Source organism: Ascidia mentula, chromosome 1 (assembly GCF_947561715.1).
Source record: "Ascidia mentula chromosome 1, kaAscMent1.1, whole genome shotgun sequence".
In the NCBI taxonomy this organism is placed as follows: Eukaryota; Metazoa; Chordata; class Ascidiacea; order Phlebobranchia; family Ascidiidae; genus Ascidia; species Ascidia mentula.
Window position 1 is genome coordinate 2,645,114 of NC_138566.1, and position 12,424 is coordinate 2,657,537.

The following is a 12,424-nucleotide window of genomic DNA, read 5'->3' on the forward strand; positions in this document are numbered from 1 at the left end:
TTGTTGGACAAACCGTTATAAATGGCAGTGTGACTCTTTTTTGTGACTATGTTTCAAACAAGGCAACTGTTAGCAATATAGATTTTCAGACCTTTAGTCCCCTTAAAGTTGTGAAGTTAACTTGTGAAAAATATTATTTTACCATTCCAGTTTTGTTATTACATAAAAACAACGCAGCATTTTATGTTTTCTTACATATATTGGAGTTCATACAAGGTAGAATGCATTTGTAGCTGTATTTAAAAAGTAGTAATAAAAGACATTTTTCTGCCTGCAATAAATATATTTTGCGATCTTAAAAAACTATTTTTTACTTTTTCAAAAATATCAAGTTTTGTGATAACTTTTTCCACAACAATTTTCATAAACTTTGACAACAATCGAACCTCTCATGTTTACCATCAGATCCCAGCAAAACATCTTCGTGGTGGGGGTGAATCCACGTGGAGCTGCGGGTGTCGATGGACGGATAAAAGTTGGGGACGAGATTCTGGAGATCAACGACACCCAACTTAACGTCCCAAACAACCAGCAGGTGGCGTTTGACGTCATAAAGGGAGCGAAAGATGAACTTTGTTTTGTCGTTCACAGGTAAACTATTCCACTATTAGGGATCGACAAGTTTACAAAATAAGTTAAAATTATGATGGCCCACATATATGAGCACGACAAAATATGTGAATCGTATTTAAGCCCAACTGTGCTGCTACCCCTTATTTAATGTATGTACGAGTTTTAAAAGGTTACTGTTTCTTAGTTCACATTTCAAATCCCATTGGAGTAGATTTTATTACCGATTTTCAGCTGAAACATTTTGCACACAAAATGATATTACGTATTTTTTTTACAAAACAGGAACCAAAAAGCGGTGAAAGTGGATCCTGTTAGGGTTCCATCGGCGCCAAAAGACGCCCGAAAATCTCATCACAGACAGGGGTCATTGGAAGGTCACAACATGCCTCATGGTCACGGTCGAGCGAGCAGCAGCAGCGACGGTCGTCAAAGTCCATACTCTGACATCCGGGTCATCAAACTCGTCAAGGACTTTCAAGGTGAAATATAAATTTGGTATTTTAGTGAAAAAAAATTTAAGCAACACTACAACACATTAAGCGTGTCTATGTCGATGTATTTGGAGGAATAAAAGAATTATATGAAAGTTAAGAAAAACATATACATATTGACTGAAACAAGTCGGTATGAATATCAATGTGGCGATTCGGGAATCCATAAAATTGATATCGCGTCAAAAGTCCTTTCCTTTTGGATATTGTGCTAATTCTGCCATGAATTTACTGTCATTTTTTAGGGGTGGTATTTTCACGTTCACGAAAATCACATCACGATCTGACTATTAATGCGAATTCGTGAGGAAATAATGAAAAGTTTGTTGCGTAACATTACAACGAATATTCAGCATGTTACATAAATACTCCCTTTTCCGTGGTTGACTGCATTCACAGCGCACCGTTATAAAGTGTATTGGTGGAAAAGATTTTTCTTGACAAAAGATCGGTTGAATAAATATATCAGTGTTTCACAAAATTTTTTTTTTTCCGCCGCGCCACAATTATTATCAAAGGAAATTCTGAGTGCATTCGGAATGGTAGTCGGATTATTTTGAACTTACAACGCGGTTCGTCATGAAAATCATCGCATCCTTTGTGGAAAATGTTGGCTTCGTTTTTTCTCTCAGCTATCTTGTATCTGGTTTAAGTTGCATCAACTTTACACAACGTTCTCGAACCCTTTAACCTGTGTTAAGCTTAACCCTTCACGTTATCCATGTTCTCCTGTATGTGGGTCGAGAAGTCGTGCGTCGTACGAATAGCCGCAGGGATTCAGTCTATAAGATCTTATCGCACAAAAATTCATTTGTACAAACTTTCAATTTAAAAAACTGGTCAATTTCAAACACTCAGCATAACTTTTTGCAACGGGGATTTCTCTTGAGTTAAATGTTCAATTTAACACTTACATGGAATGTGGTTTCAACGGTGTTACAGTAATATTGTTTGCGGTTTTCCTTTAAATTGATCACTCATGCATAAGTTTTTTGTACCAGGGTTGGGCTTTGCGATATCCGAGACAGCTAACGGGATAGTTGTGCAATCCATTGCAAAGGGTGGAACGGCTGACAGGGACGGAAGACTGAATATTGGCGACCATATTTTGGCGGTGGATGACAACTCAATAACAGGAGTTTCCTACGAAACGGTGAGATTATTTGATTTTTTTATGTTAATGCACTCCTATGTGAAATTCTTCTAATTTCTTAGTTGTGATTTACATAAAACAATCATGATTAATCTATCAATCATGATTTAAGTGCAAATTCGCAATTGTATTTGCTTTAGTTAAGGTCCTTATTATATATTTTCTCCTAACAAACTAATATCTTGGCTATATTTTCATGTGAGTGTAGCTTAGTGGGTTAAACCTCTGCGTGATACAAGTAAATTTGATCATGTTTCAATTCATTTGCTTCGATCAAATGAACAAAAAACGTATTCTGCTTATTACAAAATAAATGTTAAATAGAAATATTCAGTAAACGATTTTTTCTTTACTCAAACTGGCAAATATACTTTTATATTCTGCCGTTTCCGAACAAGTCAGGGTTTTCCTATACTTTCTGACTCCGTAATCACATAATATTCTTCTTTTATTCTGACAACTCTCGTGTTTACGCAGGCGATTGCGGTTCTAAAGCAGTCACGTGGTACAGTGAAACTCACCGTCGCTTCGGGACCAATGGGCTCCCCTGCGCCGTCAGGTGGGCAATTTTTTCGCGCCTTATTGCTTCGACATAAACATCATACTAAAAGTAGATGCTGTAGATAACATTTCGTTTTTTTTTGTAAAACTTTGTAGAAATCTGGTAGGTTGTGATGGTCGGTAAAGGTTTGTGACGAAACACATGGTTATTGTTCCCCAATAAAATCATCATTTCATTGCTTTTGAAGTTGAAATTGTTTTCTACCGATAATTATCATTGACGGCTGTATAGTCACCACAAAGTGGAAGCCGAGTCTTGCTTGGTGCTGGGTTCAAACCCCGGTGTGGTCAAAAAAAAAAAAACCAAGGCTGCACTGATGAGTCCTATTAGGTCGAAAACAGTGGCCCTGTCTGCAGCTCACTATGAAAAGATGATTTTCATTAGAAAGAAATTTAAATTGAATGCAGATAACCAGCTGAGGTTTTAAACTGAACATATTGTGGAATGCAGTGTAAATGTTTGCTGCCAAGACAGGGTTTTGTGGTGGACAATCCAAACTCAACTCAAATATTTGCTTTGTGCTCTTGTGTCTTTCATCTACGAAGTGCGGTTTGTTCGGTTCAACTTTTACAAAGGGCGGAATTTGTTTTGACAAAAGTTAAAATGTTGTGGTTGAATTCTGGAAATTCTTTCTTCTCAGTTTCGTGATTCACCACAAAAGGTTGAGACTCCCTTGATTTATTCGGTTTTGAAGGAAACTGAAAACTCCTGCGATCGTTTCTTTCCATTTGAAGAAGGTGTGGTCAGGGGAATCAAATAGTGGCCAGTGTGCAGGCAATTTGTTCATTAGTCAATATTACAGTGTACCCCAAAGATTTTAAACTATACAGTAGCTCATATAACCCCCCGGATTGAGTTTGGGAATCGCTGGTGTATTGTTAGACGTTTAGACGTTATTGTTAGAAGAAGTTATCCAGGACGTTTCATACACACGTCGGAGGGGTCTATTTGTCGAAAGTTTGTTTGCACAAGATAAAAATAGCCAAACCAAACAATTTGTGGCTATCTTTTATCGTTCATCTACTCACAAGCCACACACGTAATCGTTTACAAGAACATCTCAAAAGGATTCGGTTTTTCATCGCGTTTAGTGTGTGATCACAACCCCACGAAACCAGATGTTGGTTCAACGAATAAGTTGCAAGAACACCCGAGACCTTTGTGAAAGAAGCTGACATTTGAAAGTCAACAGCAAGATTATATCTGCTATGGTTTTTCACTTCCTATTTTAACACCTGTTTTACGGGTTCCGCAACAAACCCCACGTTCGGTAATTAATCAATCGATCATTGTGACGTCACAGCTATTCGTGACGCTTCCTAAACTTGGAAGGTCGCGGTGTTTGCGTTCTTTCTACTGGTATTGTTACGTATTAAAGAGCAAACAAGGGCGTAGTTCTGGAACAGACGCACTGCTCGCTCATAACTCCTGGTCTGTTGCTTGGGGTAGGAAGTTTTCTGTGCAAACCCTGGGTCGGTGAGAGAAGGTTGGTTTTACGACGAGATGTGGTTTTGCTTTTTCCGGTTTTAAACTTTCGCAACTTGTATTGGAGCAGGTGTTGTATTTGGACAGATTGACGAGCGCCATTTCGAAAGTTGAGGTTGAGCTTGAGCTGAGTTGTTGAGAGCAACGTTTTAGTGAATTTGTTGCAAGCCTTGTGACTAAAAGCCACTAAATGTGTTTAAAAGCAAATTCAGACAGAATATTGAGCTGAAGATAAATTGTTTCGGAAAGCAATTCCAGGTTGCATTCGTTTGGTCTTAGTGAGGGTTAATATTTCAAATATTAGTAGTCCATTATTCTACCGAACATCAGCACAGTGGAATGACTTTGCTGTAATTGAATTGACAAATATTAAAATAAAGTTTATCGAACGATGAACTAACTGTCAAGTTATTTGCGCCAAAAACTTGTAACATTACTACACAATTCTTTTCTTTCAAAAGCCGTTCATACTTTGGTCCTCGATTGTTTGTTCGCTGGATGTGTTGTAAAGGCACAGCTGAACTAAATCCGACATTAAGTAACTTGGAGGTGTAAGAGTTGTTTGAAAATAATCAATGTTTGTCATCTTTTATTCGCATTCCAGTGTGTTACGTTATAAGTCGCACCTAACGAAGCAAGGAAAACTGGCGACAACTTGCGTTTGAAAAGAAATTAATAAATCAGTCTTTTTCAATAGTGCCAGAATACGTGAAAAGAACAGTTAGGTGACGTAAGATTAATACGGTTTTCTGACATACACGAAATACGAGCTACAAGCAAAATAGAAACCAAACCATCTGTGTTATCCCTGTCTATTTATAACCTCTGAATCGTTACAAAGACGACGGCGAGGTTGGTTTTTGAGAACCATTGAGTTTGGTCAAGACAACGTATGTTGTATGTAAAAACGTATTGATTTCTGGTTTTTTTATTTGGTTGCCGTGTGTTTTGTAATAAATGTAGAGGAGTTCGTCGAGAATTTCGTTTTCTTTTGTGGTTGTTTGAATTATGACTGTTCGCTGACATTTTTTGACCTTTTCTTGCTGAAACCAACAAACCATCAGGTTTTTAATCGAACAGAACTTGTGAACCAGGCTATAGAAAGTATCTGACGTAGTTTATTTAAACAGTTAACCCCGCACGGTAGATATACTGTCGAAAAAGTGTTTGTGTGTGTCATACCCAGTAGATACCCACAGTGCATATCATGTTATCGCTTTTGTTGTATTTTGTACAATCTACATTTTGAACCAAATCTCCAACTCAAACCCTTGAGAACATTCACCTGAAAATCACCCTCCGCCATTTTACAAACCGTCGATCACGCACGTCATCCAGTCACGTGACAAGCGTTGAGCCACCAACAGCGTTAACGTCTCCCGTCACTGTTTCGAACGAGCGCATAAAAGCCATTATGTTGACACAAAAAAAGTCGCGACGCAGTGTTACCACCTCCCCCCACCACCAGTTATGGTCAAATGACCTTGAAAGTTCATCCCCATTTTCATCACTTTTTCGTCTCCTCAGCTGTTCTCGTATAAATAACTTCCATTGTTATTTGCGTCTTTCCGCTCGGCTTGCACGGAAGGCAGTTTTGCTGGATCAAGTTAAGTCTGCTTAGTCTACACCTGGTAGCCCTGAATAGTTGTGTTGGTAAATATTGCGGGGGCGTTGACGTTGGTTGAATGTTTGCTGGATTCAAAACTGTTATTTTATTTCATACGATTGAGGATTCCGCGATTTGTTGCAATATTTTTGTCAATTTCTTATGTTCGGTTGTGATGTTATGGAGTGTGATATCTTTAACACAAGGACTGTTTGGGTGAAGTTTGTTGGTTATAGCTTAGGTAGGATTTAGTTGACAATTCAATAAACTGATTTTAAACTACAAGTGTGGTTGGATACATCGCATATATCCTTGCAACTCTGATTTCAACGCAGTTGGAAACGTTCACATATTTTTTTGTTTGAGGTAAAACGTTTTACATAACTGCACGCATAACACGACGTCATAAACCGTGGGTCGGGATTCTTTATGCGATATTTTTCACTTCCGTAACCTACAATGATACCAGGTAATTAATCTCGACCTTCCGCTGTCGCCACCGGTTCATGAGCTGGTTACATCAATCCACTGTGGGGTAAATGGTGGGGAAAATGTCAAGTTGTTACAAGACCTGGGGGGTGTGCGTAAGGGAAGGATGCCGCGTAAAGTTCACTGGATAAAAATTAAATTCCTCGCCAATTTGTGGTAACGCAGTTAGTTAGCGTGGAGATATGGCTTTCAGTGTGCTTTGTGTTGTTGCTTCATATTAAATAAGACCTCCTCGATGTATTCAGTACGCATGAAGTATATCCGTTCCACCTATATTATAAATTGCTACTGCATTATGGAGCACAGAAGTTACCTTGTTATCTTTGTGTTGGGTGCTCTATGTTTATGCTAAAAATGAGACAAAAATGCTATTAAGACAGATTGTCTGAATCCCAAGAAAAATAATTTGTTCAGTTGGTTTCGTTCCTACGGAAGGCTTGAGTGGACGAACTAATTAGATTACATTGAGTTTAGCTCCGTGTTTAGGTAGATGTTAGCTAATAATACGTACATAGTTGTGTAGCTGAACTAACACAAGTTTTAAGTTCGAGATGTAGTTTTGTTGCAGAATCCATTTCGCTTATACTAATAGCAAGCAGATACCGAAGCTGTAGAATAACCACACTTGTGTATACTCCCTGTACAGCCTGTCACCAATAGAAATGTGCCACAAACTCGTCCGCTATGTCTGAGTTCAACCCTCTGCTCGGAAAGAAACACTTGGAGCTTTCGTTTGTCAACGAGACCTCTTCAACAGACTTGATTCCAGATGTTGTTGTTTTGCGGAAACCACAATTACGTCGAACACTGAGCGCCGGCTCGAAGGACAAAACTAAATACAGACCCAAGTCCATGTCCATGATATCACGAAACTTGTACAGCGAAGAAGTGACCAATCAGAGCTCGTCGCAAGCTCAAAGCAGCCAATGGGCGCAGAGCGTGTCTTCGATGAGGTCAAGTTCGGTCACTTCGCTTAATAAAGCTCGCCCTTTGAGCACTATGCAAATGAACACACAAACCCAGAGCGCTTCCAACATGGTGATCATCGAAAGTGGCTCAAAAGGGGAAAAGCGAACTTTCTCTGAGAGAAAATCGTTGAAACGACAAACCGTCGTCACTGACGGATCTCCCGCCGTTTCTGTCCAATCAGAATCGACTAAAAGTACTTCTGACCAATCACAGCCGCTTCGCTCTATTTCAAATCAACCTCCTAAAACTAAACAGAATCAAATTAAGCAACCAGAGGGTTTCCACGTGGTTTCCGTCCACCAATCAGAAGCGAGTCCTTCGCATTCTGACCAATCGCAGCCGCTCGAACTAGTCACAATAAAATTTGAACCGATCCATGTAAAAACCGACCAATCACAGCCTGCCAGGTCGGACTCACTCGACCAATCCGAAACCAGTTCCGTTTCTTCCCGCTCAGATGTGTCGTCATCGTCTGGTCGACGCGGTATGACGTCACCCTCGTCGGATGTGGGTTCGGAAAACATGGACCCACTGACTTGCCCCATTACCCCAGGGCGGGAGACGACAATCGAAATAAACAAGGGGAAATCGGGACTGGGAGTGAGCATAGTGGGAGGATCGGACAGTTTGTTGGTGAGTGTTTTACAGGTTTTTAAGGACATATATATGTATATATTGCCTGTGCTTGCAGACAGCATTGCTGTCGCTAAAACAAAAACACTGCAATTTAAAAACCAACATAAACCTACTGCGTTGTTTGCGATTATTTACAAGACTTTGTTTGTCTTAAATGCAGCAGGAGATTTTGATGAAACTTTCATTTGTTGAATAAATATGATATATTTAATTCCGTTTATTTTAAGGGAGGTGTTTGTTGTTACACACAAATATATCGTAGCATGCAGAAATGATTAAGTTCTAACCAAATATGGGTGACCAGCAACGCATACTAAAACCTCTTTTAAATCCTTATTATTATTTACGATTTTGGCTCAAATTTTGATGCAAACCCTGGGAGCAACATCGTTTCACGATTTTTTTCATTCGTTTCAATGCAAATTATAGGATGCATTTGTAGGGTTGATTTATGGAAATGATTTATTTTTCTATAAAAATAGCTCTTTAACTTGTTGGTAGGTTCTGTTTTTCAACAAATTCTTGACCGAGTTCAGTTTAGAGATAACGCAATGCATTATAATAACTTTACAGTTCATTTGTGGGAGACATTCGCATATTGTGTTGAAAAAAAAATCGTGTTAATATATAGATGACGTCATACAAGAAAGGTCAACATGTTCAAAAAGTGCGTTGTCAGTGTTGCTACGACCAGCATAGGAAGTTGGGCGACCCGAGCGTAGTTTTTAAATGTTTTTCGTGGTACCTCGGTGCGCCTTGCAACCAACACCCAGAAATACTTGCTGTAAAGGCAGCAACGCACTGCTAACCATGTCGACCTTTCAAACAACTCTTTTACACGCCTGGGTGTCGCCTGTTTAGCTTCCCTGTATGAAAACTTTCTTGCTCGAATGTGTTTACGGCGTCTTCAAATCGAAATTTTGTGAAAATATCTTTATATTGGATTCTCCAGTAGGAATGCGAAAGTGAAAGCAAATTATTATTGCTGGGTACACTTTCTTCATCAAAATGAATTGACCTTATGATAGACAATACATATTTTTAGGCAAGTGGCTTCTTAATTTCTTCATTAAACCCTAGGTGTAACGTAGAGTTTATCAAATTTACTAAAGGGCGGTTTGCAAGACTGTGAACTGACTACATATTCAAACTATTTCGTATTTTTTCCCCGTGTAGAATTCAATCCTCGTGCATACAGTGTATGACGAGGGAGCGGCAGCAAAGGACGGAAGATTGTGGCCCGGTGACAGAATCTTATTCGTGAACACACATGATCTGCGTCACGCTACGCACGATCAAGCGATAGAAGTGTTGAGGAACACACCGGGGAAGGTGCGACTCACCGTTCACCGGGATGAGAACAGGTGCGCCATCTTGCGGAAGTAGATTTTTGCTCAAACGATTATGTTGGATGCAGAGTAAAACTTATTTTTTTTTTACCCACTAACAAATCCCCCCAAACGTTGAAAATGGAAGATCATTGATGTTATGACTTAGCATATTTTCGACCTTTATTAAACTAAATTGTTAGTTGTTTTCCAAGATGACCCGAATTACATTTTGTGTGTTATTTTATATCTGATTTCCTCCACATGCGAACAGTTCATAACCGTGTGTTTTTTTGTCGAAATCGTCCCATCTACAACAATTCGACTAACCCGATATTTTTTGGTATTTTTTGTGTTTCAGGTCAAAACGGTTTCTTAAGTGGTCGAAAAAGTTTAGATTGCCAAACCTTGCTTATTGGTGAAACAAGCATGACAGTAGATGCATGTTTTGTAGCGCTTCGTTTAATTCTTTGCGAACTTGGACTTTCAAAACTGAATCACAAATTTTAATTTACATATCGCTTAAATCAAAGTATACAGTTAAATGTTTTTTAATCCGATAAAAATTTATAAAAATAAAAAGTATGTAATCTATTCAATACAATACACGTATATGGACAAAAAAAACGACTTTAAAATGTAACAGCCGTAAAGCAGTATGTGCAGTTAAAATATCGGGTAATAATTTTTTGCGTAAAAGAAATCGAACAAAAAATTTCTCATTTTTTATGTCGTGTGTTCAAAGCAACACCAACATTATCCAGCCACCATGAGAATATGGGGTTTTCTGTATCTTTAAATGAAACAATTACGTGCACCGCTTTGCATTTTTACTGTCGAATCATCATTAGTACTTTGTGTATAAATATTGAGGTAGAATTAATATCATGATAATTTGCATGCTTTGTTTCTTGACTGAATGATTTTTTGCTGCTAATACTAACATAAATATTGTCTAATTTATTGTTCGTTTATTCCAATACTTGCTACAATTTATTACACATGTAAGCATATTGGCAAAGTTACCCAAACAAAACGCTATATCGGGTAACCAGGGTTTCTTGAAAGGTATTCCCATGCAAGATGTTGATAGGGGTCCATTAACTGCACACTTTCAATGCTATTAGTTTTAAGGAAAATGATCCAATGAATTTAACCAAATCTTTACGTAAATCAAACCATAATCTTCCTGTTCGTTGTCTTAACAGGGAAGCGGTGAACAATGAAGACGAGAATGACCTTTATGACGTATACAATGTCCATTTGAGTAAGAAAGGAAACAAGAGTTTGGGTCTCAGCATAGTTGGAAGGAGGTAAACAGATTATTCGGTGGATTCGACTTCGCGCCATGTTGCCCGAGGAATCCATAGGTTGCGAGTTCGATTCCAGCCAAAACTGTTGTTTTGAATCTGAAGATGGTTCCTGGCTTTTAAAAAACATTGTCGCCTTAAAATGTAGTCTGTTGTTCCTTATACTTGTATATCAAACACGTCACACCCTTTCCGTGTAGTAGAACTGCAAGGTGTAAAGATTTCAATGTTACGAAATCCTACGTCACTTCCTGGCACAATATTCCGGCTGTAGCTGGCGTTTTACCCTGTAGATATATGGTATCTGCCAAGAAACATGATAAATAATTTCTTAAATTTTATCTTTAAAAGATGTTTTCGCGCAGTAGAAAGTATGGGCCAAACGCACACGTGGTGGTTGAAAAACCCAACGATTTTTATTACTTCCGTTCAGAAACGGAGCCGGTGTTTTCGTTTCCAATCTCGTCCCTGGAGGATCGGCTGAGAAGGATGGAACGATGAGGAAAGGGGATCAGATACTGTCGGTCAATGGTGTGGATCTGAGGATGGCAGGACAGGACGTGGCGGCCCAACTCCTCAAGGTATAGTATGGTTGTCGTGGTGTGCGAGTTTGTACGAAGACATGTACAACCGTATTGCCCCACACGCATGCTGAAGGTTTTGCTTCTTGACTGATTAAGTTTGAGTCATTATAAGCAACTCCCAAACTATATACTAATGATGTGTTTTCTAAATTATGCACGGGAAAAGTATGTTACAAAAGTGCTATCTCCTGCCGGGACAAACTAAATTGTTGGAACATTTCTGAAGGCATTTTTCGTCAATTTATCTATCCAACTTTTTTTTACTTTGTTACAAATAACACCCTCCGATAAAAAACATTTTTTGTCAAACTCCAGCATACAACTTGGGTGGTGAATTAACCACGTTGTTCCTGACAGAATGCGCACGGTTCAGTGGACATTCAGATCGGTCGCCTGAAAGCTGGAATACCCGATGACCTCATCTCACTTCCCAAGTCTCCCTACCTCGGCTCGTCACATGACCAAGCCAGCCAACCAACGATCACCACAAAAGAGCGGGAAGAACAAAAAGTCCGATTCGTCGAGATCGATAAGGTGGGGACTTCCCCTTTTTTTGTGAGTGCACTTTGAGCCGTACAGTTTAATGTGATCTATCAATGCCAGCAAGACGCAGCATTTAGGAATGGATTTAATCAATTGTTTGCAATAGATTTAAAGCAGTGATAAAATTACACTTCCCGTTTGGGAAAATGTCCATTTGCATACACATATCATAGCTTTGTACGAAAATAATTCTCATTGTTCGTCACAGTCCCCAACTCAACCCCTGGGTATCAGCATCGCCGGCGGCGTCGGTTCCCCCTTAGGGGACGTCCCTATCTTCGTTGCCATGGTACAGGATGGTGCGGCTGCTACAGGAAAACTCAAGGTAATGGAATTTGTCAATTCCTTATCATTACCCTGGCAATAACTGCTGAAATGCAAAGTGTTTGCCTCACATTTCCCTCACAGAATGAGGTTGAGAATCGAGAAAAGCTTTTTAATGTAAATGTTTACCAAGCTTTTAGGCATCTAGGAACGGCTCCGTTTTGAAAATGCAACTTATAAGAAACAAAGCAATACCGACAATGAATTGAATAATTGAGAAAACCTGGTTATGTGCAGGTGGGGGACAAGATACTGAGCATCAACGGACAAAGTACAGACCACAAGTCACATGACGAAGTCGTCACAATGTTGAAAGGTTCCGAGGACGCGATCGTGCTCATGCAGGTACTGTAAAAGTCGTATCATGGAAC

The 12,424-nt window shown here is 39.2% G+C and overlaps 1 protein-coding gene across 3 annotated transcripts in view; it reads left to right on the forward strand.

The window, feature by feature from the left end:
* The window catches only part of LOC145909225 (multiple PDZ domain protein-like), a 30,208-nt gene that overhangs the window by 15,821 nt on the left and 1,963 nt on the right, over nt 1-12,424 (forward strand). For all 3 annotated transcript variants that reach the window (XM_082996559.1, XM_082996566.1, XM_082996574.1), the window contains exons 36-47: nt 406-591; nt 856-1,052; nt 2,066-2,217; nt 2,695-2,776; nt 7,786-7,961; nt 9,141-9,328; nt 9,654-9,710; nt 10,501-10,605; nt 11,036-11,183; nt 11,544-11,720; nt 11,938-12,054; nt 12,291-12,398. In XM_082996559.1, the coding sequence (XP_082852685.1) occupies nt 406-591; nt 856-1,052; nt 2,066-2,217; nt 2,695-2,776; nt 7,786-7,961; nt 9,141-9,328; nt 9,654-9,710; nt 10,501-10,605; nt 11,036-11,183; nt 11,544-11,720; nt 11,938-12,054; nt 12,291-12,398 (1,693 nt within the window). The remainder of the gene's footprint in view (nt 1-405; nt 592-855; nt 1,053-2,065; nt 2,218-2,694; nt 2,777-7,785; nt 7,962-9,140; nt 9,329-9,653; nt 9,711-10,500; nt 10,606-11,035; nt 11,184-11,543; nt 11,721-11,937; nt 12,055-12,290; nt 12,399-12,424) is intronic.